This window comes from Motacilla alba, chromosome 3, assembly GCF_015832195.1.
Source record: "Motacilla alba alba isolate MOTALB_02 chromosome 3, Motacilla_alba_V1.0_pri, whole genome shotgun sequence".
Lineage (NCBI taxonomy): Eukaryota > Metazoa > Chordata > Aves > Passeriformes > Motacillidae > Motacilla > Motacilla alba.
The window spans coordinates 957652-984553 of record NC_052018.1 but is presented as its reverse complement, the minus strand read 5'-3'; the positions used below and the strand labels follow the sequence as shown (position 1 = coordinate 984553).

General features: G+C 46.9%; 2 protein-coding genes across 2 annotated transcripts in view; both read left to right on the top strand.

Moving 5' to 3' along the window:
• LOC119698525 (interferon-induced very large GTPase 1-like) overlaps window positions 1-10329 on the top strand; it is a 39992-nt gene extending 29663 nt beyond the window's left edge. The window contains exon 3 of the mRNA XM_038130495.1: window positions 2930-10329. Within this exon, the coding sequence (XP_037986423.1) occupies window positions 2932-10329 (7398 nt within the window). The 5' untranslated portion in view covers window positions 2930-2931. The remainder of the gene's footprint in view (window positions 1-2929) is intronic.
• Window positions 1-26902, top strand: part of LOC119699072 (interferon-induced very large GTPase 1-like) — a 179779-nt gene that overhangs the window by 134917 nt on the left and 17960 nt on the right. The gene's annotated exons all lie outside the window — the stretch shown is intronic.

Here is a 26902-nt window from a genome sequence, read left to right as displayed (position 1 = left end):
AGTAGGTATGTATTTATTCAGCATCAGAAACATGTGGGACCTCCCCACAAAGACAAACACGTCTCCCGCCTCCCGAGAAAACTAATCCTCTTTTATTCTCTAAAATGTTACATATGCATCAAGTTTCACAATAGTTCCACGCCTATCCATTTCCTAGCCCCGCCTAGCCCCACCTAGCCCCACTTCATATTATAATTAGCTTATGTCAGAAATGAGAAGCTTGACTCAGCCAATATATCAAGCAGTAATTAAATTTATTAATTGATATGGCACAGTATGAGCAAAAACAGCTCTGGGTTGAGTGGTGGGGGTTTTCCCCTCCAACTGCACATTGATTGCTGAGCTTGGCTGGTATTTATTGATCATATTCACGCATATTCATAAGCTTTCTCAGCAGTTTCTATTTCCAATTTTTTACAGCAGTTTCTATTTCCCAATTTCTACAGCAGTTTCTATTTCCAAATTTTTACATTACAATTCTATACTTCAGGATTGTAAATCTATGATGGTGATGATTGGTTCCTTTACAATTTCTATACTCTATTGGGATCTATTCCAGGTTTAGATATCCCAGGATGTGCATCCCAGATGGTGGGGCCCAGCTTCTGTTTTCTAAGACAATTAATCTATGACAATGATGTCCAGCTTCCCTTTTCGAAATCATCAATCAGTGATGCTGCTGTCCATCTTCCTTTCTCAGGATGTTTTTCACTGTTTCATTAGGAGACTTCCCTATTTTGTTTAAATCCTTTACACAATCTAGAGCTACAGTGTTAAGATCCTTAATACATGGTAACATTCTAAAATGCTAAGCTGCAGTCTAAAAATCCTTAGTACAAAATAACATTCTAAAGTTATAATTCAAGGGTTGTTATTACAAAATATCTTAAGACTTATAATAGTTAATTTCAAACAAAATGTTAGTTCAAAGGCATTCTTCCATGCTTTTCTTTCCTCAGTTGTTTATTAGAACTCATCTTTGTAACTGTCCCATGGCCGTGTTCCACACATTTTAAAACCACAACTACACAGGTGTCATGATCCGTCCTTATGAATGGGGTGCGTGATTGCTCGTTAGATTGATCTCAAGGTACAAAGCACTAATAAGGCAAGGGGGTTTGCAGTAATAATCAAAACCAGTGTACTTTATTGAATGATCACAGCAAAAATGCATTGGAGGGAACTGAGGGGGGAAAGGGAAAGCATAAGGAAAGAAAAGAGTAAAAGAGAAAGGGAGGTTATAGCTACCAAACATAGAGGCAATGAAAGTCCTTCAAAGTCCAGTTGAGGGGCACCTGTCGCATTCACGTCAGGGGAGATCTCAACTCGACTAGCTAACTTGGGGGGCTTTTATTAGGATTTTTCTATTGAGAATTGAGAAGGAGGGGAGAACTAATACAATAGTCCATGATCTCATCTTGGTCAGCAGTGGGCGAGAGCCATTGGTCCAGTGGTCACTACCTGCAGACAAACACCTCAGTTTGGTCAGCTGTTCTCCCCCACTCACCGCCCCTCCCAGGTTAGAGGTTTCAGTCTCAGCCTTTGAGGAGAAAAGGACTTTTTTTCTATGTAAGGGTCTCATGTCTCAGTCCTTGGAGGAAAGGCTTTTCCCATCTCAGTCCCTCTGTCACAGTAGTTGCATGAAGAGTCTTCTTTTCCATGGGGACCACCAAAGGTCATCTCAGAAAGGTCTAGCCAAGTTGGGAATTTGGGAAGATTGCAGGATCATTGTTGCAGGGTGATGCAGGCAAAGTAAAAGGGCACAATGACTTCTTCTCCAAACACACCTGTGAACAATAGCTTGGTAGGCCAGAGACTATGCTTCGGCCTTGTGAGCTTGGCAGACTTTCACCAAACCAGGATATCAAATAGGATCTTCGGTGGTCCGAGAATCATGAGGCAGATGAGAGAAATTTCGGCCAGAGTCTTACAACAGGTTACTTTTATTTACCTGACACGAAACACAACTTTGTACTTCACATTTGTGGGTCTGTATGTGTCTGTGCGTGTCTGTGTGTGTGTCTCTGTTTGTGTGTGTGTGTCTGTGTTTGTGTCTCTGTCTCTCTGTGCTGTCTCTGGCATACAGGCTCACCTTCAGGGTTGATCCTGCAAACAGGAAAGCAACAGGCACATCCAGGGTGCTGGGAAGGAGACCCTGGCTCTTGTGCCATCCCAGGCCTGGCTCCAGCAGCCGGGTGGGAGCAATCCCCGGGGGCTGCAGCTGCTGCAGAGCCTCTGCCAGGAGCCTGAGGCCCCTGACAACAACTTAGGGTGAAGTGATACACAGAATAAATAGACTCCACAACCTGATGTAGTTATGAAGTGGTGGGTATGTATTGTCAGTGCCCAGCACAAGTGAGATAGCTCTTGTGAAAAGTTGTGCCCTGAGCCCTGGTCTGAGCTACATTTTCATTCGCAAAGGTGTTCCATATACATGACATTGCACAACCTTTCCATGCATATTCAACCCCTGGCACCGCCTGTCCTCGCCTAGCATGGGAATTAGATCCACACACTTCTGAGCATGCATTGTTCATGGTGGTGGTCGCGAGGGATTCTTCTGGTGGTCTCTGAGGCTGAAGGCTGTGGTCTTCCTCATGACTGAACTTTTGAAATTTTCTCCTTTGCGTGTCCGCTTTGGCACTTGGTGCTTATCTGAGTACGTCTGTCGATTTTGATCACCTTCGAGACAGAGAAACTCATTTATCTCGGTTTCTTGCATTCCTTGGTCTTCTCCCAAGGATTGTTCTTTATCGCAAGAAGATTCAGAAATTTGCATTTTCCTCTGCCCTTTGTACCATGGCAGAGGTTTCTAAAGTAAAAGGTTAAAATTCTCAAGATAAACTTTAAACGCTTAATTCATATAACTAACTCAAGTAAACTCCCGAAACCTCCATTTCAAGGTAAAGTCTCTGTTCTTCCTCCACAGCCATGGCTTCTCAAGAGGACACACAGGAGGGGGATGCAAAGGCACAGCTCCTGGCTGAGGCGTTTGAGAAGGAAGGACTGGAAGCTGCATACTGGCTGCCCAAAGCTTCACAGATCCTGGGAATCAAGCACAGAGAAGCCCTGCAACATCTGGAATACAAAGATTACCTCAAGCTGGAGTGTGAGGCACAGCACCCCTGGGAGAAAAAGGCACTCCTAAAACTCCTGAAAATAACAGATGACAAAACAGCATCTAAAGAGGTGCAGAAGGAGCACTTGGAGAAGACAAAGCAGAGACAAAATATGGCCCAACAAGCTCTGAAGGATCTGACAGAAATGCTCAACAGCCACAGCCACAGCCAGGATGCTCTGAGGGAGAAAGCAGAGACTCTGTGGCGAGTCATGGAGATTCCCAAAGAGTTCTGGCCACCACCAGAGAAACCCTTGGCAGATGTGCTGGAGAGCATCCAGAAGCAGCTGGAGCTGCAGAAGCAGTCAGCAGGCAGGAGGGAGAAAATCCCTGACACGGAGGTGCTGAGGCGGGCTTCAGGGGGACTGGCCCTGCAGGGCATCTACAGAACCAGCAGACCTGAAGATGTGCTGGCAAGGCGAGAGCAGCTCCTCAGGGTTCCTGAGGGATTCCAGCTGGCCGGTCCGGAGCAAGGATCGCTGCTTGAGAGGAAGGAGTTCTCCTCCTCTGCAGCAGAATCCACTTTCACCAAGTCCATGGAGCAGCTGGGGTTCAGCATGAGCGTTTCTGCCAAATCCACATTCTGGGGGATTATTCTGGGAGGGCGTGCAGATCACAGCAGCTCCTGGCTGTCACAGGACACCCACCAGTCCCACTCTGAGCAGAGCTACTTTTGCGCCACCAAGTACCAGTACATCCCTCTGGCCTCCTGCTACTTCCAAAGGCATCAGCTTCACCTCTCGGATGCGGCTCTGCAGGAGCTGCAAGACATGGAGAAGCAGCTTTTGAAGTTCAGTTGGGAAGAAGACAACCCCATCTTGGTGAAGATGTGTGAGAGCTTCTTCAGCAGGTTTGGGTCCCATGTATGCCGGGGTCCCCTCCACTTTGGGGGGATATTCTGGTGGAAGGCTTCTACAGAAGGATTCCGAGCTGAGCAGCGGGAAGAGATGAAGCGACAAACGACTGAAGCACTGAACAGCTTTGTTGGGGCCAGCTGGGGTGGCTTTGGGGCCAGTGTAGAAGGGACCCTAGATGTTTCTATATCCAGCTCACAGGCTTCTGTCCTGGGGAGAGCTGGAGAGAGTTCTCATACAGTGATTCAGCTCTACGTGGTCAACACAGGGGGCCCAGCAGACACAGCTTCCCTTCCTCAGTGGAAAACAGGGCTCGTGTCTGATAACACAACGTGGTGCGTTATCGACCGTGGCTTTGAGCTGATCCCAGTGTGGGACATCATCCTGGGCAATCACTGTGGGGATTTCAAGTCTGTTGGTCAGATGAGCAGAGCTCTCAGGGCTGGGTACAAAGCACTGATGAATCAGAGCATCATAACCATTTTTGGAGAGGAACTGGGCAGTGCAGTGCAAGAGGCCAGAGATTTCATGGGGACTATGCAGACCTGGAAGGTGACAAAAGTGGATGAAAGGAAGCTGCTCATGCTGATGGAGCTAAAAGATGATCTGAATGCAAAAACTGGGAACCCCAGTGTGTGGATCAACGCGTGCCTGTCGGACAAAGCCCTGCAGGACTTCCTGGTGAACACCGTGCGCAGCTGCCAGGAGTCACCTCCAGAAAACACCACCTCTATCAAGGTAATGTTGAGGAGCCTCCTGAATCCTCATATCTACTCTGTCAAGAATTTCCATGAGGCTTCCTTCATTATGAAATGGGTCTTCCAGACTGAGCACCCACTTCCCAGGTCTCCCAAAGTCTCTGAGCTTCAAGAGCTCATCAAAACACTGCAGCAAATGAAGGAGCACATCCATGCTGTCACCTACGCACCAGGAAGCTCTGCTTCTGATGTTCATGAGGCAAAGATAGAAGCCACCCTGACCAGCAGCCTCGCCATTTATTCCTTACTCCAGTCTCTCCAGGAACAGGCTCAGAAGGACATGGAACTGTTGGTGCTCTTGATTGTGACCAGCACAGGGTACCAGGTGGAAAGCAGCACTTTTCAGCACCTTCTTGTACACCCAGAAATTCACTACATGGCCAAGGAAATGGAAGCAGCACATGCGGAGTATGTGAACCTGAAGGAGCAAGATGCCAACAGAGCTGAGGCCTTCCTCCTGCTGACGGGTCTGACTGTGACACCTGAAAGTCAAGAGCTGTCCCCTGAGCAGAAGAGGGAGCGTTTAGTTTTCATGGAAGATCACATGAAAGGCTTGTGGTCCATACAGATAAAGAATCTCCTCCAAAAGCACCGTGGAGACGAAGACTGGGAGAGGCTGGAGCAGGACCTGGACTCCTTGATCAGTGGGTGCTTGGATGACAAATGGGATGAACAGAGAATGCAGAACATACTCAGAGACCTAAGAGATACTTTTCCAACACCTGAGGTCTCCAGTCAGTCCCAATCCAAGTCAAACAGCAGCGAATCCAAAGAAAAGGAAGCCATTGCAAACCAGGCGTTTCTCCCGTTACTCAAGCGCCTTGGATTGGAAAATCACTATCCCAGGAAAATGGGGATGGGAGATTTCCACACCATCCGCAAGATATCTCTGCAGGACAGCCAGCCCAGCCAGGACGAGGAGCTGCCATTTTACTTCTTGCAAAAGCTGTTAACTGTGGATTACCAGGTGAGATACCTGACTTGCTGGAAAAGGAGCAACTCAGGCCTTGCACCCATGCCACAAACCACAGAGCAAGAGAACCAACAATCAGGCTCCTTTGAAAACTTTCTTGATAAGCTGACAGAAGCAGCTCCTGAACATGGTAGCAAGGACAGCCATGTGCACCCCATGGACCTGCAGATGGCCATTTTCCATTGTGCTGATGACTTCCTGAGACAGACACTTACAACCAAGCTGGCCTTCTGCCAACTGGCGCTGCCTCTGCTGGTGCCCAACCCGAGCACTTCACGCATTGAGTTCCCACTCTACGCCCTCAGCCAAATCCAAAGGAGCTGGAAAGAGGTGGAGAAGTCAGGAAAGCAGGCCCAAACAAAGAGTTACAACAACAAACTCATCTTTCAGGCACTGACACCCATTGTGTCCTTCATCCGCATTGGCAGCTCAGACTCCTCTTCCAAGTCCCAGCTCCTGAACGCTCTGCTGAGCAAACGCAAACACGACACTTTCTTCCACCGCCACTGCAGAGGCAGCACCAGAGAGCGTTTGCTGATGGAAGGGCTGGTGGAGATTGCCTGGTACTGCCCTGGCGGAAGCCCCAGTGACACCCTTGAGCGCTGCGTGGCTTTCTGTAACCTGCATGGAGACGCCAGGGATCATGGAGCACAGCTGCAGTTCCTGCAGGAGATATCTGCTGTCAATGTGGCTGTTGTATCTGAGTTGGAGCACATGGACGACAGGGGGAAAAAGCTTCTGAAGGACCTCTGGCAGTCACAAAGGCCTTTGGTTTTTCTTCTCACAGAAAAAGAGAATGTGGCAGCTGGACAAGCCAGCAAAATCATAACAATAGGGATCAAGAACAGAAATGAAGCAGAACTGATGGTCCAGCTGACCAAGACAATTCGGAATCTCCTGAAAGGATCTAATCCATGTTTCAGTCTAGAGGCCTGTGCGGACAAAGCTCGCCAGCATGGATTCATTGTAGATGCAGGTCAACCCGCGTGTGTGACAGCCAAAGCAAAGGCAAAGGAGCTGGTGGAGCTTCTGAAGAAAGAGAAGCTGTCGGAGATCAAATCCCAGCTGCTGCCGCTTCAAGGAAAACTGTGGTACCAGTGGTGCCAAAAGGACAAAGAACTCACTCGCTTGCAGGAGAAGGGGAACAAGAGCATTGAGCATCATCGCAGCCAAATTGAACAAGAGAAGAAAGCAATAAGAAGAAAGCAACTTGAGCAAGCTTTCCCTCTCAACCCACTGATGAAATCATTCCTTGGCTTTCTCCAGTCCCAGCCAGCAGATACCATGAAATACTTCCTGTATTGGATGAAGGTCTTTATGGACGAGCTGTCTTGTGGTCGCCTTGAAGAACTGAGGAGAGACTATCACAAGTTATGGACTGAAATCTTGGTATTAAAAAAAAGCCAGGGAAAAATGTGTATGAATACTAAAATGTTGAATCATTTAGAAAGCCTCTCTGATGAAATCAATGATTCATCCATCAGCCTGGAGCACCTTCTGAGAGAGGCAGGGCAGATTTATGAAGCTCTGCAATTAATGAAGAAAAAGAAAGACAATTTTATCAAACTGCCAGAAATTGCAGCAGAGCTGATGGTTTCAGGGTACCCCGTGGAGCTTATGGATGGGGACGCTTCTTACCTGCCCTTGCGCTGGGTGGGAGCAATCTTTGACAGATTAATTGAGAGGCTGGGGGACAAACGAGTGTTTGTGCTCTCTGTGCTGGGCATCCAGAGCACGGGCAAGTCCACACTGCTGAATGCCATGTTTGGTCTGCAGTTCAATGTCAGCGCAGGGAGATGCACCCGCGGAGCCTTCATGCAGCTCATCCCGGTGGCAGAGGAGCTGCAGCAAGACTTGGGCTTTGATTTTGTGCTGGTGGTTGACACAGAGGGACTTCGTGCCATCGAGATGGCCAATAAACACTCCCTGAACCATGACAACGAGCTGGCCACCTTTGTCATTGGTGTTGGCAACTTGACTGTGATCAATATCTTTGGAGAAAATCCATCAGAAATGCAAGATGTTCTCCAGACAGTGGTGCAGGCTTTCCTGAGGATGAAGAAAGTCAATCTTTCCCCAAGCTGCCTCTTTGTCCACCAAAACGTGGGAGAAGCAACTGCCAAGGAGCAGAACATGGAAGGTCAAAGGCGCTTGCAGGAAAAGCTGGATGAAATGACCCGAGTAGCTGCCCAGCAGGAATTCTGTGACATCTCCTCCTTCAGCGATGTCATTGACTTTGATGTGAACACCCACATTCACTACTTTTCTCACCTGTGGGAAGGAAGCCCCCCAATGGCACCACCCAACCCCAAATACAGCCAGAATGTCCAGCAACTCAAAAGCAAAATACTGCAGACTGCCAAGAAGGAGTCGCAGCGCGGCATTTTGACATTCTTGAGCCTGAAAGATCGTATTGGTGACCTCTGGAATGCTTTGCTGAATGAAAACTTTGTCTTCAGCTTCAAGAATTCTCTGGAGATTGCTGTCTACAGGAGACTGGAAAGTGCCTTTAGTCAGTGGACCTGGAGGCTGAGGAGTCACATCTTAGATGTACAGATGAGACTGGACAACAAAATTCGGAACGGGGACTTGCAGAATGTCACCAGAGGACACCTTGAAGGGCTGGTGCAAGAGACAAGTGATGCCATTGAGAAAGAAATGGAAAAGTATTTCAGGGAAGACAAAGACGGTGAGACACTGGTGCAGTGGAAATCCAGCACAGGGTTGAAGCTGAAAGAACTAAAAGAGACTCTTCTTCTTGAAACACAAAAGAAATGTGAGAATCTCATTGAGAATCTGAGGGAGCAGAGGAAACTGGATGCAAGGAAGTTGAAATATGAAGATGAGCTGCTGAGAAGGAGTCGGGAGCTGGCTGTGAGTCTGAAAGGGAAGAGCCTCAGTGAGAGAGATCTAAAGGACCACTTTACTCTTGTCTGGAACCAGTGGATTAATGAAGTCTCTGTTGCTGCTCCTCCTCCAGAACGGGTGGATATTGATGGGGAAATTGAAGATGTCCTTCTTGAGTATTTTAAGGAGCCGGGAATCCATGCACAGATCACGTCATTTCCAAAAGGCAGAGGATTTTCTTTTGATCCAGAGAAACATATAATGAAGAAAAAATATTTAGGCTTTATCACTGATCCCAGGAGCATTTCCTATGCTGATGTGATCAACTTTCAGCACATCATAGATAACATCATAGCGTCTGTGAAGGCAAACATTGCTAAGAAGGAAGAGGAGAAACGCGATTACAGTCAAAATTTTATTCATGAAATACTCAATGAAGTACAGAAAGGTGTGAACTCTGTCCCCAGCAATGCAAAATGTACTTTTAACAGAGAGTACAGCATGGATTTGTCTCTATATCTGTGCAAAATGGCAGCAGAAAGGTTTAAAGCCATGCATGAAGCATTCCGAAAGGCAAATGACCCAGTTGTGTACCTGAACAGCAAGAGAGAATATTTCTTCCAATGTTTCCAGATTTCCTGCCAAGGAGCCACTTCAGTCACAACTTTTGCTGTTCTCCTTTGTGACAAGATTGAGCCAGCTCTTCGTCGTGCTGTCTATGAGAGGATGGCTAAAGACATTGCTGAAGACATGCGGGGCAAATTCCCAGATTTCCAGGGCAACCGAGCCAATCTGGAAGTTTGGATCTTGAAATACCTGGCAGAACAGGAAAATTTTGAGTATTTCAAGCAGTACCTTAGGTCTCCAAAACAGTTTTTTGAGAGTTACATTGAGATACGAGTTAGGAAGCACTGTTTCGATGGGAGTAGGAGGCTGAGCGTGTTTTTAGATTTCTCCTTGGATCTTCTCTATCAAAACATCCTGTCAGCCATTTCTTTATCAACTCAAATTGTCAAAGACAGAAAAGACAGAGAAGACAAAGTCTCTCTCTGGCTGGATGAGTTTTGCAGGGAGCTGTCAGAGGTGATCAACTTGCCCAGAAGTGACCTGAAGGGCATCGAGCACCAGGAGGTCACAGACATTGAGTTCCTGAGCAGTGCCATGGCAGAAGCTCTGGATGACCTGAGGGACAGGCTCATGAAAGAATTGGCTGATGCTGACCTGAGCTCATTTCCAAGGCAGCCTCACACCATCCTGGTGGAGCATTTTTCAGGGTGCTGGGCACAGTGTCCCTTTTGTGGGACTGTCTGCACAAACACAATGCGGGATCACGATCGAGACCATCAGGTGGTCTTTCATCGCCCACGAGCTTTGATGGGAACCACGTGGCCTGGGACAGACCAGCTGGTCATTGATATTTGTTCCAGCCTTGTTACAACTAAACTCAAATTCACGTTTGATAACAGCAAATTGATCCCCTACAAGAATTACCGGGATGTTGGACCCCCTTATTCCACTTGGAACATTCTTCCTGACTCATCCATGCAGGCGTACTGGAAATGGTTTGTGTCTCATTTCAGGACACAGTTGGAAGCTTTGTGTAATGGGAAATTTCAGGGCAAAGGAGAAATCCCTGAGGCTTGGGGGAGAATTACCAAGCAGGAAGTACTGTCTGATCTCAACAAGTATAGCCCATGTCAGCAGAGAAAAAGATCCAAGAAGTATTTGACAATTCAATCTGCTTTTTACGAGATTCTCCACAAAATAAAATCACATTAGAACCCTCTTACGCCCCGTAGAAACTATGCTTTCCAATTTCTCCCAAATTTCATTAAATAAGACGTATTATTGCAGCCTTTGCTCATTAACTCATTCCTTTGTGATAAAGTCAGAATCCTCTTGCCTTCTTGCCATAAACGTTTCCCTCTGCTTTGTCCTAGAGCCAAACCAAACCCCTTCCTTGGGGTGATCGGCCTCGTGGCCAAGCCTGAGCCCAAGGGCGAGGGAGGGGGCAAAGGCAGTGCTCAAAGCACTCCTTGGATCAGCTATTATAAGACAAGAAGGGACAGTGCTACAAAGGCAGCTTTCCTGCAGCAAGGAGGTGTCCTGCTCAGAGAAAGGCCTGCAGGGCTTGAGGCCAGCTCCACTCTGGCTGCAAGCTGGGCTGCTTGGCTTTTGGTGCCATCCTTCCCTCCCTCCTTGCAGCCTCCTGAATCAAGTGAGGCCATTCTCCCAGCAGGAGCTGTTGTGCCTGCGGGCTCAGGAAAGCAGTGACACAACATCCCCAGGACTCAGGCAGTGCTTTCACTCCCTGTCTCGGGGGTGCTGTGTCTTTGTCCAGGGCAGCCACTCCTGCTCCAGTGCCTGGGGCTGCTGCCCTTCCCTGCAGCCCTCAGCCACAGCAGGAGCTGCTCCTGCCCTTGGCCTCGCTGCTGAGCAAAAGCCTTTGGAATGCCCCATGTGGAGAATCCTGTCTGCCAGCACCTGCTGCAGCAGCCCTCGGGGCAGTGCTGGTGCTGTCCAGGCAGGCTGATGGCACCGGAGCGGTGCTCTGGAGAAGGTGGCACCAGCTGGCTCTGCCCCAGGGAGCTGTGGGGGCATTTGCTGTGCAGGTGCTGCAACCCCGCTGGCAATGGGAGGGCCAAGGTCTCCTGGAGAGCTGCTGAAGGGCTGCTTCAGCCTCATCACCTGCAGGCTTTGTGTGAAAAATGCATATTTTATTATTTACTCTTCACAAATGTTAAAATGAATACTATATATGTTATGTTGGAAAGTTATGTTGTATTATTCTCTTTTAAGTAGTGTGATAAATATAGTTTTTAGGCTATAGCATCAGATAAAATAGGAACTATGTGATGGATGATACTTTTCTAACTAGCTCAAAGAATGGATAAGAGAATCAAGATATTCTTTGCACAGAGATAACATCAAGAAGACACCAAAAATCCTAAAAAAAGAATTATTGCCTCGTTATTGGGAAGAACCAGACTTTTAGGGACCAAGACGATTGATTTCTAAGATGAGCGGAGGAGTTGACAATAGCCAGAAAACATCCTTTGTTGTAAAGGAATTTTTTGCATCATGTATGAGATATATGAATGTGCAACAGGCTATTGCTTTTAAGGATTGATCCTTTGTTAGCGAGGTGTGCTTTTGCTTGGCAGAAAGAGTAAAATGCACTTAGATGTCTGTAACTCTTTGCTTTTTATTGCCTTTTATTGTCCTAATCTGATTGTCCAAATTCTTATTGCTGTAATTTTTTGTTACTACTTTTATAACTATTTTATTACTGGTAAACTTTAAAGAATTTAAAACAAGGTATTGGCATTTTTCACAGTCTGCTAATAAAGGAGTTGATTTGGACTCCTCTGTGTCTCCTTTGTGTTCAGGGAAGGCACAGCTGGGGGTGCCTCGAGCTCTGTGTGCTGAATACAGGCAGTAGACAGGGGGTGGCACTGGGGGAGGAGATGTGACAGCAGAGGCTCTGCTCCATTCAGGGGCTCTGCTGCAGGAGCAGCTTCACTGTCTGCAGGGACAGCAGAGAGGGCAGGAAGCCCCAATCCACAACATCCAGGGAAACCAATGTCAGGGGCAGGTGCCAAGGGAGGCAGGGCTGCGAACCAAGCCTGGCCTGTCACACACATGGAGGGCTGAGAAGATTGATCCCAGCGAGGTGCTCTGCTCTGGAGCTGCTCAGCTGGGAACCTGTGGGACAAAAGGGAAACGGGCCCAAACTCCACCAAGGCCAGCCCTGGCCAAGCAGTCCTAGAGCCAGTGACAGGAGCCAGAGCTGGGGCCATGTAAACATGTGCTGCAAGGGCTGAGTGCCAGGGATTGGGGACACCTGGGCTGGGAGGGGATTTGGGCAGGCTCCTGGAGCCAGACTGGGAGTGGAGGTGCCCCTGGCCATGGTGTCACCTCCTGGGCAGCGTGGGGAATGTCCCAGTGCAGCTACTGGAGTGACTGGGGGGTCCCAGTGCAACAAGGGGGGCAGTGGAGAGGACCCAATGCAGCAAGGGGGGTGGCCTTAGGCCTGGGCTGGGGTATCAGGAGGGTGCAGGCTCCCTCATCTGCTACCTTCCCTGTGCCAGCTGTCCCAGATCCCTCTCCAGTACAGCCAGACTGTTCTCTGCACCTTTCCCTGTCTCTGCCAGGACTCCTTGGCCAAAGTCTCCCTCAGTGACATCATCTGGCATGTCCTTCCTTGGAGGTCCTGCTGTGGGGACGAGCACAAACAGATTAAAGGTCTTTTCCAACCTCAACCAGTTTGTGATGCAGTGCCTTCCCGTGACACTGGGATGCAGCAGCTCTCCCAGGCTGCCCCAGTTGGGACTAAGGGTGCGGTGACCCTGTGTAACACCCCAGAACATTTAAATGTAAGGGGCAAAACTGGGGTTCCTTTCCTCTGCTTGGCGCACAAGAGAAATACGGAGCAGATATTCTTAAGATGTCAAAATTGCACACAACTCTGGTGGCAAAAGATAGAAAATCAAGGAATTTGATCAGCCTTTTCCAGTCTCTGACACCCTGCCTGGGTCCTGAGGAGAGTTGATGGTGTTGGGGTGTGACTGTGAAGTGGAACCTTCATTGTATGAACATTGTATCAAATCCCTGATCAGGGAATCATGTGCATTGACTCCATGATTTCAGAAGGCTGAAGAAATGCTTTATTAAGCTATACTATATACTACACTAACACTTACACTATACTAACTAAAAACCCATGAGCCTTACAGACAGTCACAACACAGCTTTGACCTAATTGGTCAGTCAATCAAAACACTCTCACCAGGGTCCAATTAAGAAATCCCTTTTGGCAAACAATCTCCATAACACATTCCACATGTGCCAAACAACAGATGCAGCAGGTGAAGAGAAGACTTGTTTTTCTTCTTTGTCTGAGCTTTCTCACAGACATTCTTCAGGAAAATCCTGGGAAAGTCTGTGTCTCTCTCTGTTCAAAGAATATGTGATTACCACAAACATGATTTTAATTTGAATGAGGTCTTTTATTTAATTGGACAGACCAAGCTTCCCCAGCTAGCAATGTGTTCCATGTACTATTGGAGTTGCAGCACTCCCTTCCAGCAGCTGTTAGTGAGATCACAATCTGTCAGGCTAGCATGCTACAGGTTACCTACTTATAGTTACAAGTTACAACTTAACTCTGAAACTAAGAAACTGTTTAACCCTTCGAACCTTTAGAAAAAAAAAATTACCCAAAAACCAAATTGCAAACAGAAAAAAACAATTTGTAAACAGAAAAACAAATTTGTAATCAAATAGGGTCCTTAAATGAACTGTTACTTCAAGAGTCCCAGATTTCCATAAGGTAGGCAAACAAGTTGTTTCCACCTCTGTTCCACACACAGCTCCACATCTCTTGACAGGCTGTCAGGAGGATGTTGCTTGTAGTCCGGGGTAGGATGAACCATATTAGGTCTTTGATCACTTACGACCTGAGCCCAGTACATATGGGGCTGTCTTTGAAATGTCCCCTGTTGTGGAGACTCTGGGGAGGCATTCCCTGGTCTAGGGAGACACAAGAAGCTTCCCTCAAAAAGCTGTTAGACCCCATTGGCTCCTTCCCCTGTTCCTATGTCTGTTCCTATGTCCCTGAGCCACTCCCTCCCGATTCCCTGATTGGCCCTTTCCTTTGTACTGCCCTGAGACCAGGGTCAGCCCCCGGCCCCTGGGGAGAGAAATCTGGACTCTCAATGTGTGTGTGTGTCTGGGACCTGATCATCTCACTGCGCGGCTGAATAAAACATCTGTGGATGTTACGCAAAGGTCCTTTTTGCTTCCTTACCCTGGACTATGCTAGCAGCAATTCAGCCTGCTACACCCTGTGGTATGGACTGGTGTGGACAGTTTACCTTTACATGGCCTTGTGTCCTGGTTTTGCAAGGGAGTCATTTGCAGAAGTGATGCAAAGCTTTTAGCCACTAGAAAGCTGTCGCTATGCAGGGCGACACGGCGCAAGTACCACGACTCCATCAGAAGGGTTCATAAAGAGAGTTTATTAGAGTAACCGGTTACTTTTATAGTTCTCCAAGGTATTTACATTTACTCAACACATACATACATTGCCCATTGGTAGTCAAAAAGAAACAAAGTTCTTAATAGGTGGACAAGGAGCAACGTCATTCTGTGAGCTAGCTAGAGTCCGTATCTCTTAACTTTCTCTCCTTCATCATGTTCCCATGGTGACAACCTTGGTGCCTTCTTCAGGAGAGATATGGGGCTTTCCTTATCTTTAGGAAGCCTTCACTGTTTCTCAGGAACAGCACAGAATGTCTTTCCTACAATTCCCCCTTTTTGTATTTGACCCGCAAACACAACTGCTAAGGACTTCTGCAGGGCCCTTGCAAAAATCCAAGCAGACAGAGGATCCATTCTTCATTCACTTACAGATAACCAACTTCTACCAACTCCACAACACACACCCTCACAATCTTAACCTTCATACATGAACAAGGTACATAATAGATCTTCAAATACCGTTACAGACCTTGCAATTTCCAGATGACACTTTTGTAGCAGAATGACACCTTCACCTCTAATCAAATAAGTTTCTCCCACACAGAATCAGAGACCAAGTCATCTGCCTAGTCATCGCTTAGAACCAAGTAGCATCCACTTAACCTTACAACTGGTCGCTTCTATCATAATGGGCAATCAACCTAGTTGCTCAATGTGTGGACTTCAGCTACTAATTCAACCCCTATGCAAAGGCAACACTTCTCCCTTAGGTACATCAACTTCACCTATTTTGGGACTGTCAGTGCCTGCAAAAGGAAATGGTACAAGACACATTTCTCAGTACTACTAACCTCTCTATAAGAGAATTCAATGAAAATAAGCAAAAAAAAAATCCGCTAACCTAAATTTAGGATTTTCAGTGTAAGTCTATAACTCCCTTTATTCTGTCTTGAATTATCATCTTTACCACACATTCTTTGAGGGTTCATGCTTCCATCCACCTAATAACCAATTCAATTACCTACTCATGTTGCTTCTGCTGTAGAATCATCCATCCTGTCCTTTTCTGTGTGCTCCAAATAAGGTTTAATACAACAGGCAGAAACCCAACGAGGGCCATTCTCTGTTAAAACACATGCATATCCTCTGCCCCATGTTACTAATTCCACTGGGCCAGTCCACTTTCCCGTGATTAAATCTTTTACCCATACCTTAATACCTTTCCGAAAGTTTGGTTGTCTTGAATTCAAAGACGAAAAATTATAGAATATAGGAGATAATTGTAAGTCAGGTAAAGGACACAAAAAGTTTAAGACATAAACGGCTTTGTCTAATCTCACTTGAGGCGTCTCCTCCTGCATTCCCCCTTTTTGTTTTTGTACCTGGCGCTTCAACACACCATGGGCACGTTCAATAATTGCTTGGCCTGTCGAAGCATGAGCGATACCAGTAGAATGACCAACACCCCAGGCACGAAAAAACACTTGCAATTTCTTTGAAACATACGCCGGGCCGTTATCTGTCTTTACATGTGATGGAATGCCTAAGATGGAAAAGGCGTGGCAAAAATGATGAATAACATCCCGAGCTGTTACACCTGCCAATGCTGAAGCATCCATGGCATGAGAAAAGGTGTCAATTGTAACATGAACATACTTTAAACGACCAAATTCAGGCATTTTTGTAACATCTGTTTGCCATTCTTGCAGAGGGAGTAAGCCTCTAGGATTAGTACCGTAATATTGTGAAACATGAGACATATGACAATCAGGGCAAGAAGAAATAATTGACTTTGCTTCACTATGTGATAATTTAAATTGCTGCTGTAGTGCCTGAGCACCCTGATGAAAAAATTGGTGAGACAGAACAGCTTGCTGTAACACATTAGGCACTGTTTTTACTGCTGAGGCAGCCACAAGGGAATCCACATAGGCATTACCTTCAACAAAGAATCCAGGTAGCGATGTATGGCTACAAATATGCATAATAAAATAAGAATGCTTTTGATTACGAATAACAGTCCACAATTTCAACAACATAACAAATAATGGTTTCTCCTTTACATTATACAACACAGCTTGATCCAACTGCTTCACTAACTTAGCAACATAAACAGAATCAGTAACTATATTTACAGAACTAGGAAATAAAGTAAAAGCCAAAAGTACAGCACAAAGTTCAATTAACTGAGGAGACCCTTGTTGAACCATTACTTCATATTCCCAGTGGTCATCCTTCTTCCAGGCTACAGCAGCTTTTCCAGTTCTTCCTGATCCATCTGTAAAAACTGTCGCTCCTTCCACTGGCACAGAAGAGCAAAGTTGTTTTCCCTGAAAGGGAATCCTCTTAGTGAAATTCAAAATAGGATGAGAAGGTAAATGATATGCTATTTGACCTGTAAAGGAAGATAAAGCAGATTGCAGTTCATTATTGTTTTGGACACACCACTCAAAATACCATTGTTGTACCGGTAAGACAACAGTTACAGGATCACGGCCTAAGATTTCATGGCAGCGTCTGCGACCTTTAATAATGATGTCTGCAAAAAGCTCATACAGACCTGGAGCTGTTTTTCTGGACCTGAAAGACAAAAATATCCATTCCAGAATATTTAATTTATCCTCCCATTTATCATTCCATTGACACAACAATCCGCATGGTATTTCATCATGTCTCAAAATAAATATTTGCGCACCAACAGAAACATCTATCCTGGTAACAAATTTAGATGTCAAGGCCAATTCAACTTCTTCTGCAGCCTTTTTTGCAGCAGCGGTCAAATGTCTCTCATCGGTAGAGGAAGTAATCCCTAACAATAGGTCATACAAAGGTTGCAGTTGATGATTAGTTATCCCCAAGTATGGCCTAAGCCACCCTATTGCACCAACCAATTTCTGTACTTCAACAGCAGTTTTAATTTCAATATCCAGTTTTACAGGTTGAGGCACAATTTGTGTATTGGTGATTATCAACCCCAAATATTTCCAAGGCATCTGTCTTTGAACTTTCTCCGGGGCGATAACCAAACCAAAGGCTTCCAAGTTTTTCACAGCACATAGTTCAAGAGCCAATAGTTGTTGTTTATTTTCGGATGCCAACAAGATATCATCCATATAATGATAGCAATAACAATTGCTAAATTGCTCTCGGACCTTAGATAAAGCCTGTGCCACAAACCATTGACAAATACTTGGGGAATTTCTCATTCCTTGAGGCAAAATGGTCCACTGATATCTTTGGGCTGGTTCCTCATGATTTAAAGAAGGCACAGTAAAGGCAAATTTTTCCTTATCCTGATTTTTTACAATGGAATTGTAAAAAAGCAATCTTTCAAATCAATGATAATTATTTCTGATCCTTGTGGAATCATTGTAGGTGTTGGGAGACCTGATTGTAAAGCACCCATTGCAGCCATCACAGCACTTATCCACCGCAAGTCGTGCAAAAGTCTCCATTTACCCGATTTCTTTTTTATTACAAACACAGGTGTATTCCATGGGCTAAATGATTTTTCAATATGTCCAGCTTGTAATTGTTCTGTCACTAAGCCTCGCAGGGCAAGAAGCTTTTCAGTAGGCAGGGGCCAATGATCAATCCAGACAGGCTTATCTGTCAGCCATTTCAAGGACACAACTGGACGTTTAAGGCCCTGCATCCCAGTGGCCCCTAATAAAAATCCGTTGTAATTTTAACATCCCATTGGGTTAAGCAATCACGTCCCCATAAGTTAGGTTGAGCATTATTTACATAAGGTCTGATGTTAGCTTGTTGGCCTTCCGGATGTGTTACAGTGATCGCAATAGCAGATAAAGCACCAGCAGTTGACCCACCTAACCCAACAACTCCAAAGGTTGATTGAGTGAGGGGCCATGTTGGAGGCCAAGCAAACTGTGAAATTATAGTTACATCTGCTCCTGTATCAAGCAAACCTGATACTGTTATAGCTTCTGGGTGACATCCCTTAGCAGTGACCAAACATTGTATTACCGGACGCTCATCTGTCACCTTTTGAGTCCAAAGAACCTGAGGTGCTCCTGTAGATCCAAAACCTCCAGTGCCACGACTCCGGTCCACTACAGTTGGAACACAACTCATAAAATCAACAAGTTGAGCGATACAAGTACCTTTTTGAATAACAATAGGAGGTTCATTAACAGACACCATAGCCTGAATTTGTCCCACATAATAATCAATAAGACCCAAATGGACATTAATACCTTGAATAGTGCTGCTAGATCTTCCCATTAGAAAAGCACTCAAACCTTGGCCTATAGGACCATAGGCATCAAGAGGCACTTTACATATACCTCTTGTCAAAATAGTCACTGTATCAGCTATCGGTATATCAATCCCTGTCGAGCCTCTTGTGACCCCTGTGTATCGGTCACAAATGGAGAGCTTTGTAGTGCTGGCAGGGCTCGTGATTGTTGTCGGGGCATTTGTGTCTCCACGCGCCCCTTTGCGTTCTTCTTCCAGTTTCCCTGCACTTGTCGACCACCTGAAAAAGATTTTAACTTACAGAATTTAGCAATATGGCCATAGTTACCACAATGATGACAAGGCATTTTACTGGTCCAAATTACTCTAGAGTGTGCATATCGTCCAGCAGGTTGAGGGCATTGTGTCTTCACATGCCCTGATTCTTCACAGGCAGAGCATCTGGGTGAAGACTTCATGACTTTTGCCAAAGCAGCCATTTTATGTTCAACCAAACCAACCTTTGAGCAAGCAACTACAAGATCAGACAGTGAGGGATCTCCTGGTAAAGAATCAATAATCCTCCTACAAACATTGTTCGCGGTCTCCTGTGCTAGCTGTCTGCATAGAATTTGCCTCAACTTATCATCTTCTACTTGCTTCTCAAGGGCTGCAGCAACCCTCTCCACAAACTGTAGAAAAGGTTCCTTCACCTCTTGCTGGATGGTAATATACCTTGGTTTAGGAGCTGCCATCTCCATCGTTTTAAGTAAGGCACTCATACCCAGCTGCTGGGCCTGTGCCAGAACCAGGGGGTCCCATCTTGCCTGCAAATCCGGGTTTGAGGACGGTCCATTGCCCAGCAAGGCATCAACTCCCACAGCATGACGTGGATCGTGCTGAGGTAACTGCATATTGTCCAATGCTCCTCTTTCAACCATTTGTTTCCAGGTAGCTTGAAACACACCATACTGCACTGGCTGAAACAAAATCGTAGCAAGGTGAACAATATCATAAGGAGCAAGTACATCAGCATTTAGGACACGAATCACTTGCACCACTTGCGAAGAGTTAACACCATACTGATCTACTTTTGACTGAAGATCCTGCACAACCCTCCATGCAAAAACCTGATGGCTATCTTGCTGTCCTGAATTAGGAGCAGCTTTGAAAACAGGAAAAGCCACAGGCCCACCAGAAGCAGCAGCAGCCATCTCCATCCTTTTAGGTGGACCTATTTTCTCTAACAAATTCCAATCTCCTACTTCAGCTGCTTTCATTCTCACATGCTCCCAAAATTGCAAAGGATGTCGAGGAGTCACAGCCACCTGGCAGGGAGGCAGGGTCCAAGAAACAGCAGGCCTGGATCTGCTACAAGGTCTAACAGAAACAGATTCCTGAGTCCTTTTTAGATGTACTTATAACCGGCAGTTCATAGTCAGAACTATCACTAGACAAAGAAGGACACAATGTTAAAGATTGCATTCGTTCAACCAGTTCGGGAGGGAGGGTGGGGGCGGATGGCTCAACTGAAGGTGGAGCAGAGGCAGCCGACTAAAAGGGGGGCAGAGAAGGGGCGGATGGCTCAAGGGAACATGGAGAGGAGGCAGATGACTCCTAGGAGGGCAGAGGAGGGGCAGATGGTTCAAGGGAAAGTGGGGGGGAGCAGCTGAACCACGGAAGGGTGGGGAAGGAGCAGCCGAGCGAGGGACGAGTAAGGGAGGGGCAGCCGATCTGCAGGAGGGTGGGGGGGGGGGCAAATGGCCCAGGGAGAGACAGAAGGGCCAATGACCCAGCCTGTTTTTGACTTTGCTGCTTCTGTAACTTCATTTTTTCTAACTGCTGTGCAGGCAAAAGATACTTTGGTTTGGTACTCAGTTCAACTAACTAGCTGAGCAGGTGAAGTATACACAGGTTTAACATAGTGTCTTGGAGATAAATACCGAGGAACAGTCTTAGCCTGCTGTTTGATTCTCACAATAGCAAACCCTGGGGGAGCCTCCACAGGAACTGCAGCAGACTCCTCAGGGGAAGATACATCAACAGGCTCAGCCTCATCTTCCTCCTGTTCCTCTACTTCAGTTTCTTGCTCTAATTCCTGTTCCTCCAATTTGTCCCCGCTATCTCGTTCTACTTTCCATTCCTTCAATGCCTCATACAACAGTCTCCAGGCAGTAGCCAAATCGACAACCGTCTTATCCCCCTTAGATATCACTTCCCATAGTCTCTTCCCAACTTTTTTCCATGCCCGGACACTGAAGGCAGTGTTGGCATCAGCTTCAAAATCCTGTGACTTACACCATATCAGTAAACTACGAAGAGCGTAATAAGAAGCTTGAACATTTTTCCTTTTCAGTAAAGCTTTCCACGTGGACAAAACAGTCTTTTCCTCGTTTGATAAATTATTTCCCATTATTTTTCCCAATCTCTCACCTCAAATCAGAAATCTGAATTAGGTCCGGACCTTCGCAGCGTCCTTGCTGCCTTCACTCGTTTTTAGGGTACCCTTCAACTTTTTCTCTCTCTTTTTTTTCCCTCGTTTTTTACAGTCCAATTGCAATCACGTCGGGGTCACCAGATGTCGCTATACAGGGCGACACGGCGCAAGTACCAAGACTCCATCAGAAGGGTTCATAAAGAGAGTTTATTAGAGCAACCGGTTACTTTTATAGTTCTCCAAGATATTTACATTTACTCAACACATACATACATTGCCCATTGGTATTAGAAAAGAAACAAAGTTCTTAATAGGTGGACAAGGAGCAACGCCATTCTGTAAGCTAGCTAGAGTCCGTATCTCTTAACTTTCTCTCCTTCATCATGTTCCCATGGTGACAACCTTGGTGCCTTCTTCAGGAGAGATATGGGGCTTTCCTTATCTTTAGGAAGCCTTCACTGTTTCACAGGAACAGCACAGAATGTCTTTCCTGCAGAAAGCTGTACATGCCTCTTGAAAAACCCATGTTAAAGTCTAAAGAAACCCCGGAACCTCCTCTTTTCCTTCTGGCCTGGGAACAGGAATAAGTCCCGGCCTGGCCTCTGTCTCAGCTGGGCCAAATCAGGCAGGCGGTGCCACAGATCCTGGCCCCTTTCCGGAGAGCCCAGGGGGCCCTGTCCTGGCTTGGCCAGGCCCCAGAAGCTGCCAGGCAGGGAGCGGGGAAGCTGTGGGGGCTCTGGCCGAGACAGGGCTGGGCTGCGGCTGTTAATATCTTTCCACAGCTCCTGCCGCAAGCTATGGGACAGGGCCAGGTGACCATCTGCAGGCCCTGGGTGAGATGTTAACTCTTTCAGTGCTTCAATCCTGCCTCAAGTGAGGGAAAGGAACAAAATGCAAGCATGTAAAGGAGCAACATGCAGACGTCGAGGTCAGTGAAGAAGAAGTGAAGTCCCAGATGGGAGGGATGAGGAGATGCCTTGATCTTGGGGCGGAAATCCCCTTGTGAAGCTATGGAGAAAAGACTCTGTTTCCCTGTAAAACATGAAAACATGGAGAGATAAAGGGTTAAATATGATATTGAGCAAAGGCCACCATACCAAAGTAAGCAGATGTTGAGGTAGCTGTGATCCTTGAGAAGTCTGAATAGAGAAGGAGAGAAGAATGGTCCTGTGCCCCCAGGAAGAGAAAATCTCTGTTCCTAGAGATGAAGATGATTTTAGAGATAGATAATGAGAACTTTTGGCTTTGAACAGCTCATCTTTAAAACAGTACCCCATAAGTTAACATGGCCCATAAACACAGCTGTGGGAAAAGCGTGTGGAAAATGGGAGAAACTATGTCCAGCAGAGCCAATCCCTGAAGGCTCTCATGATGGACATATGGTTAGCCCAGTTAGACAAGTTGGTAATCTCTCTGTGCTGATGTATTTAAAAATAAAAAAGAAAGGTATACACCATCTTTCTTCTCTTATGAGGGCTGGTGAGGCAGCCACCACAGCTCATCCTGACATGGCTGCTGGGGCCCGTCCAGTCATGGCTGCCAGGGGACCATTTCAGTGTGGCCTCCAGGGGCCATCCCAGCACCATGAGTGGCCACGCAGCCAGGACTGTGCAGCTGGTGTCAGTGCCAGGAGCACCCATGCAGCCAGGGCTGTCTCTGCACGGTCTGCAGCAAACTGTGCCTGCATGATGGCTTTTGATCAGCTGTGCTGTGGGCTGAAGGGCAGGGTGGCACCAGCAGCTTCTCTTTTTCAGCGCCCTGCATGAAGACAGGCGCTGAATGGAGCCAGCACCGTGGTGGCTGGCACCACCCACATGGCAGTAGTGGGGACTGGTGGCTGACAGCAAGGGGCATGATGAACAATTCCCTGATATGGAGCCCAGGCAAGATCAATGTTTCAGTGCTGCAAAGCCCTAGAAGATCTTGTCAATTATTAGAACCTGAGGACAAACAAACCTATGGACAACAATTTTCTCTGGAGTCACAGAAAAGGAAAAGGTGAAGACAACAACATGGCGACACTAAGGTTCTCAGGTTCCCTGCGGTCAGGATGACCCCAAGCCAGCCCGATGGTCGGAAAAAAGAGTCAGAATTCTTCAGCTGTAGTTCTCAAGTTGTTTATTGTTTCTCATCTAAAACATTTTTCTTCCGACCCGCGACAGGTCTGTCTAGCAGGTTGGCCTGAGGCACACTGCCCACCTCCGTGGTGTTATCTTTTATACTAAAAACCATGTGTACTATATTTACAATTATGTTCCAACACCTATCACCTATGTTAGACAGTGACTTTCTACTCTAAACCAATCTAAGAATGCTAACATCACCCAGAACATGGACGCTAGGAAGAATAAAGAAGGAGGACAGGTAATGCCCAAATTCTTCCATCTTGGAACCCCAAACCCCTATTCTAAAAATCCCAACATTTTACTTTTCACCCTGTAACTACTACTATTACGCTACCTAAACTTTTGTGGCTTGCAGATCCTCATATAAGGTTGGTAACTTTTTCCATGGATCAAAGTCAAAGGCACAGGAGTCTTGGGCTCTGTGCCAAGGTCTCTGGGCCCCCTGACAGGACCTAGAGCCATCCAGGGCAGCCAGAGGGGTGTCCTGGGCTCCGACATAAGGTCAGTGAAAAGGAAGGAGTGGGGAGGTGGTGCTCCAAATATTGGAGCAAAGATTCTTCCACTAGACATAGTGAGGACCATAATACAACAGTTTTTCCCTGTAATTCATGAAGTGCATGGGGGGATGCAGAGATCCACTCACAGCCTGTGAGAAAAGGTGCTGATGCCGGAGCGAGTGCGTGCTGAAAATCTGTAATCTAGTGGGAAACTCAGAGAGAGAAGACCCTTGCTTCCAGGGATAGACAAAGAGGACCCTTGCTTCCAAACTAGAACAGCTCATCCTTAAAAGACTACAACCTATGAAGGAATGACCCATGAAAAAACAGTTGTGGGAAGACTGTTTGCCTGTGGGAGGGACTCATGTTGCAGCAGGTTGGGTGGGACTGCTGCTCGTGAAAATTAAAAACATGCTGGAAAAGTTCATAGAGAGCTGTCTCTCCTAGGAAGGACCCCACGGCACAGCAGAAAAAAGAAACTCCTTTCCCTAAGAAAACCAAAGAAAGATTTTTAGAAATAACTTACTGACTAAAGACTCCCTGATTTGTCTCTCTGCCGCTGTTGGTGAGTAGGAAGTGGCAGCTGGAGGAAGGAGAAAAAGGTGTTCTAAAGCTTTATTTTAGTTCTCATTGTCCTCCTTTAATTCAGTTAATGAATTTTCTTTCTACTGTTAAAGGTTAAGCCAGTTTTGCCTTTAGTGCTTTCTCCTCATCCTTATCTCACCTTATGAGTTCAGTATTTTTCTTTCCCCCTTCTCTGCTCAACTACAGCAGAGGAAAATGAGTGAGAAGTTCATCATGGGTCCCTGCTTTTTGGTTGGTGTCAAACCATAACAAGAGGTTGCAAGGAAATCTGGGGTTTGAGGCCAGACTCCAGTCTGTCCTCAAAACATTGGGGTTTCAGTGTATGGAAAGCTCTACAGAGAGACTCCAGTTTGGGGGGGGGAGGAGGGGGTAGCAAGGAAACACAAGGTTTGGGGGGATGGCTGCAGTGAAACCTGAGGTTTATGGGCTGGGGGACTGCAGAGAGACCCGGAGTTGTGTGGCAGAGAAATTGCAGTGAGTGAGAGCCAGGATTTGGGGGCTGTGGGTACAGCAAGGACCAGTGTGGTAAAGGTGGGACCGTGTGCGACATGGGACCCCCCCTTGCAGGAATGATCAGGGTGTGACTGGGAGCTTCTCATCCTGCTGGGCTGGGGCCCAGGGAGGCAGTGGTGATCTGTCCCCACACACAGCAAGCTCTGGGGCTGTGCCCCCCATGAAGGGACCGCAGAGGGGGCTGTGGGCTTCCTGGGAGCAGGGCCAGCCCAGGAACTGCCCCCATGGACCTCAGGACCGCCGTGTGCCTGCCCTGTGGGTGCTCCCTGCAGTCACACCCATGGAACCCACGTTGTTCCCGTCTCCATGTGCCAAACTGTGTCTTGTTCTTGGCTATTTTTGCCTTGGGAAATGCCTGATCCAGCACAAATCTCAGTACTGGGTCACGTATTCCAGCCTTGATTTAGGCATTGAGGCTTGGCGTGCTCTGCCCTTTGCAGCTTCCAGAGCTGGGTTACCTTGTCAGACTCACACATGGGGCTGGGAGGGACCTTAAAGCTCCCTCCCTTAAAGCAGAGACACCTTCCACTGTTCCAGGTTGCTCCAAGCCCAGTCCAACCTGCTCTGGAACACTTCCAGGGATCCAGGGACAGCCACAGCTTCTCTGGGCAACCTGTGGCAGTCCCTGGCTGTGCCTCAGCCTTTGAGCTGTGCCTGGCAGAAGCTCTCTGGCCACACACCATCAACTTGGAGAAGAGGCAGTGGATGTGGGGGGGAGGTGGAGGAGGCAGCGTGTCACCAACAGGGAAGGAGCCTCTCCTTGGAGAGGAGCTGGTGTCCCTGGGGCTGACAGAGCAGGAGCAGAGGAGCTTGATGCAGGATGATCCCCAGCCTTCTCCAGCCCTGGCTGGGTCACTCCTGCCAAGGACTAGGAGTCCTGATATTTTCAGTTTGCAGTGTGCACGTTCCTGCTGGCTGGGGGCAAGGCAGGAGTGTGCTCCTGCTGTCCCAGGCTGGCAGGGGCAGAGAGGGAATGGTTCTCTGGCTGCTCTTGTGTCCCTGTCACTGCCACTATCAGGGTGATCCCAGTATTGTGTTAAAAGTTCTTTTTCTAACCCGGCTGTCCAAGAAGGAGTCAGAGGTCTTCAGAAGTTGTTCTCAGGGTTGTTTATTAATTGTTATCTAGAACACTTTCTGTCTGGCCTGCCGAGATCTGTCCAGCAGGTCAGCCCAAGGCACACTGCCCTCCCAAGAGGCTGGTGTTGTCTTTTATACTATAAGCTTCGTATTTGATATTTACTGTTATGTTCCAATTCCTATCAGTTATGTTAGACAGTGACCTTCTACTCTATTCCAATCTGAAAGTGCCAACAACACCCAAATCATGGAGGCTGGGAAGAAGAAGAAAGAAGGGCAGGGCACGCCCTGATTCCTCCACCTTGAAGCCTCCGACCCCCCTGTACAAAGTCCCATGTACAAAACCCCCATGTCCAAAATTTTAAAAACTTTCCCTTCACCCTGTGATAATTACTACTGTGTTATCTAAACCTGTGTGACATTTAATTCTTCATGTAAAGTTGGTAACTGGTTCCATGGGTCAAACTCAAAGCCACAGGGGTCTGTGGCTGCACGCCAGGGTCTCTGACCCCCCCCCCACCCCGGCTAGGGTTCGGATCATCCAGGAACATCAGAGAGACGTCCTGGGTTCCAACATAGAGGAGGAGAAGGAATGAGTGTAAACGCAGATGCTCGCCACACAAGATGACTCTCCACTGCTCCAGAAGATTATAAGACTCTTTGTTGAATTTCATTTGCTCATTGTTTTGCACTGTTACCTTTTTGGACAATGGGGGTTGACAGGATGCGTTTCATCTTTTATTAAAGGGATTTTTTTTTTTAGTTGTAATCCTTGTTTTTATTGTTTTACCTATGTGTCCCTGTTTAGTTAAGTGTCTGCAAAAGTCCATTGGGGAAGTCTTCATAGTAAGAAAAAACAGGGGAGTTCAGGAATCCTTTGAACCCCTCAGGGAAATCTCCAGGGCCTTGCCCATGAACAATACACCATAGAGTCTCCA